Source organism: Callospermophilus lateralis, chromosome 9 (genome assembly GCF_048772815.1).
Source record: "Callospermophilus lateralis isolate mCalLat2 chromosome 9, mCalLat2.hap1, whole genome shotgun sequence".
Classification (NCBI taxonomy): Eukaryota; Metazoa; Chordata; class Mammalia; order Rodentia; family Sciuridae; genus Callospermophilus; species Callospermophilus lateralis.
The window spans coordinates 54070588-54074253 of NC_135313.1; the positions used below are offsets into that span (position 1 = coordinate 54070588).

Consider the following 3666-nt stretch of genomic DNA (forward strand, 5'->3'; position numbering starts at 1 on the left):
TACTATCCAGTTCCTAATTAAAAAAAATAAAAATAAAAAGCAAAATGAAGCCACTTCTTTGCATCACAGGATGAATACTGAACATTCCAAGGAACCTCGGACCCTAAACCTTACTTCACCACACGAGACCGAGGAGGCATACTAGAACCACAATAAACAACCTTCATTTTAAAAGAGGAACAAAGGCTGTTCACACCACATCCCTCCAAGCACCTAACCCATAGACAGAATAAGCCTCCCAGCATGCAGAGCTGCAACGCCCCGAGATCCCGCGCGACTGAAACGATGCATGCCGGGAAGTGGAGTTTACGCCACTGAACGGCCTGAAGAATTTCGTCTCGCTAGCCCAGCTCCCTGCCACTACTCAGTCCTGAGTCATCCAAAACGAAACCAGAAGTTGAGACTCAGTCAGTGTTTCCTTTTTATTCCTAATCGGCTCCTTCCGCGGCAGGGTAAACCTCCGATCGACTTCCGTTTCCGGGGGTCTGGTTGCCTAGGAAACCAGCAAGCATCGCAATCCAAACAGTTATGGCGGGGCTGAGCAGCACGCAGATTCCCGACGGGGAGTTCACCGCCGTCGTGTACCGGCTCATCCGCGACTCCCGCTACGCCGAGGCGGTGCAGCTGCTGGGCGCAGAGCTGCAGCGGAGCCCCAGGAGCCGCGCCGGCCTGTCGCTGCTGGGTTACTGCTACTACCGCCTGCAGGAGTTCGCGCTGGCCGCAGAGTGCTATGAGCAGCTGGGCCAGCTGCACCCAGAACTTGAGCAGTACCGCCTGTATCAGGCCCAGGCCCTGTACAAGGCCGGCCTTTATCCAGAGGCCACGCGGGTGGCCTTCCTCCTCCTGGACAATCCCGCCTACCACAGCCGGATCCTCCGCCTGCAAGCTGCTATCAAGTACAGTGAGGGTGACCTGCCAGGGGCCAGGAGCCTGGTGGAGCAGCTGCTGAGTGGGGAAGGGGGAGAAGAGAGTGGAAGTGAGAATGAACCTGATGGTCAGGTCAACCTGGGTTGTTTGCTGTACAAGGAGGGACACTATGAAGCTGCCTGTGCTAAGTTCTTTGCTGCCCTGCAGGCCTCAGGCTACCAGCCTGACCTTTCCTACAACCTGGCACTGGCCTATTACAGTAACAGGCATTATGCCCCGGCTCTGAAGCATATTGCTGACATTATTGAGCGTGGTATCCGTCAGCACCCAGAGCTTGGTGTGGGCATGACCACGGAGGGCATTGATGTTCGCAGTGTTGGCAATACTTTAGTCCTCCACCAGACTGCTCTGGTGGAAGCCTTCAACCTCAAGGCAGCCATAGAATACCAGCTGAGAAACTATGAGGCAGCCCAGGAAGCTCTCACTGACATGCCACCTAGGGCAGAGGAAGAATTGGACCCTGTGACCCTGCACAACCAGGCACTCATGAATATGGATGCCAAGCCTACAGAAGGGTTTGAGAAACTACAGTTTCTACTCCAGCAGAACCCCTTCCCCCCAGAGACTTTTGGCAATCTTTTGCTGCTCTACTGTAAATATGAGTATTTTGACCTGGCAGCAGATGTCCTGGCAGAAAATGCCCATTTGACTTATAAATTCCTCACACCCTATCTCTATGACTTCTTGGATGCCCTGATCACTTGCCAGACAGCTCCTGAAGAAGCTTTCATTAAGCTTGATGGCCTAGCAGGGATGCTGACTGAGCAGCTTCGTAAACTTACCATACAAGTTCAGGAAGCAAGACACAATAGAGATGAAGAAGCTGTCAAAAAGGCAGTGAATGAATATGATGAAGCCCTTGAGAAATACATTCCTGTGCTGATGGCCCAGGCAAAGATCTACTGGAATCTTGAAAATTATTCGATGGTAGAAAAGATTTTCCGCAAATCTGTGGAATTCTGTAATGACCATGATGTGTGGAAGTTGAATGTGGCCCATGTTCTGTTCATGCAGGAGAACAAATACAAAGAAGCCATTGGTTTCTATGAACCCATCGTCAAGAAGCACTATGATAACATCCTGAATGTCAGTGCTATTGTATTAGCTAACCTCTGTGTTTCCTATATTATGACAAGTCAAAATGAAGAAGCAGAGGAGCTGATGAGGAAGATTGAAAAGGAGGAAGAGCAGCTGGCCTATGATGACCCAGACAGGAAAATCTACCATCTCTGCATTGTGAATTTGGTGATAGGAACACTTTATTGTGCCAAAGGAAATTATGACTTTGGTATCTCTCGAGTTATCAAAAGCTTGGAACCTTACAGTAAAAAGCTAGGAACTGATACCTGGTATTATGCCAAAAGATGCTTCCTGTCCTTATTAGAAAACATGTCAAAGCACACAATCATGCTTCGTGACAATGTTATTCAAGAATGTGTGCAGTTTTTAGAACACTGTGAACTTTATGGCAGAAACATACCTGCTGTTATAGAACAACCCTTGGAAGAAGAAAGAATTCATATTGGAAAGAACACAGTCACATATGAGTCCAGACAGTTAAGAGCTTTGATTTATGAGATTATAGGATGGAATATATAGTTGTTGACTTTTGTTGGAATAGCTTTGTTATATACATTTGGTACTATTTTTCTATATTTAGCCTTTTGCATTTATGTTTGTTACATGTTGCACTTTGTACACTTTAGTATTATAAAAAATATTAGATAAACTTTCATTTTTAAATTCCCCACAGAATGAAATATCTTAAGAACTGTTTTCCCAGAAAGAACTGTCAAAAGTTAAAAACTGATAAGGGATGTTATGTCTTTTAGAACTTATTATTTGTTTCCTTTTGTTATTGTTTGTGCTCTTATATATCTTGAGGCAACTTTATGTATATATTACATTACCTAGGGACCAGTCACTAAATCCAGAATTGAGTAGTAGCTAATGTGTAAGGACTTCTAGGTTTTTAATAATTTCAAAGATTGTTGTCTTCTCACAACTTGCCCTCATGTTAATGTATGATATAGATTTTTACAGAGTTTAGGATATCTTTCCTTTTTTAGGATATTTGGTTTTCCAAATAGATAAATTTTTTAGTTAACCAAAATTCCTTAGGTTATATATATATTTTTTAACATGCAAGATTCAGTGGCAGATCTTGTTAATTTAACAAATTATGGTGCTATGTTGCAGAGACAATAAATCATTAAAAGAAACAGATTTCCAAGATTTTGTTTTGGTCCATTTGTTAATAACCTGAATATGTGAAAAAGATATACTGTTATTATTTTTTATGATAACTTTGTTTTCATTTATCTTTTACAGTGTCTGAGAGCAGCTCTGAGAATTCAGTTCTTAATTCCTACCTTTGTGTCTACAATTTAGGATATGCTGTTGTTTCCATGTTATAGTGTTTTGGATAAGGACAAATCTTCCATGCTATTCCCACGTTGCCTTCTTACCGACCCCTAAAACTTTCTATACACCTATCTCTGATGAATAGGTCAATTGTGAAACCTTTTGTAGATTCATAGTTTCAATATACAACTCCCAATAGTGTTTTCAAGTTCCCTTTGGGAACCCACTGATTCTGATCAGGTGTTTTATTTTCTGAATCCTAATGAAGTTTATTATCTGTTTCTCCCCACCTCACCCCTTTCTCCAATGACCTGTTTTAGGAAAAAAAAAAAAAAAAAGAAATGAAAGGTTAAATCATATGAAATTGCTGCTTTT

At 42.9% G+C, this 3666-nt stretch overlaps 1 protein-coding gene across 1 annotated transcript; it reads left to right on the forward strand.

Moving 5' to 3' along the window:
• Window positions 1-528: 528 nt before the first annotated feature.
• Window positions 529-2527, forward strand: LOC143407020 (intraflagellar transport protein 70B). The gene has a single exon (XM_076866076.2). It carries the CDS (start codon window positions 529-531, stop codon window positions 2524-2526), a length of 1998 nt encoding a protein of 665 aa, XP_076722191.2. The 3' UTR covers window position 2527.
• Window positions 2528-3666: the final 1139 nt, after the last annotated feature.

Excerpts from the sequence above, each read along its gene's own strand:
- LOC143407020 (XM_076866076.2), top strand. The coding sequence starts at position 529 with ATGGCGGGGCTGAGCAGCACGCAGATTCCCGACGGGGAGTTCACCGCC.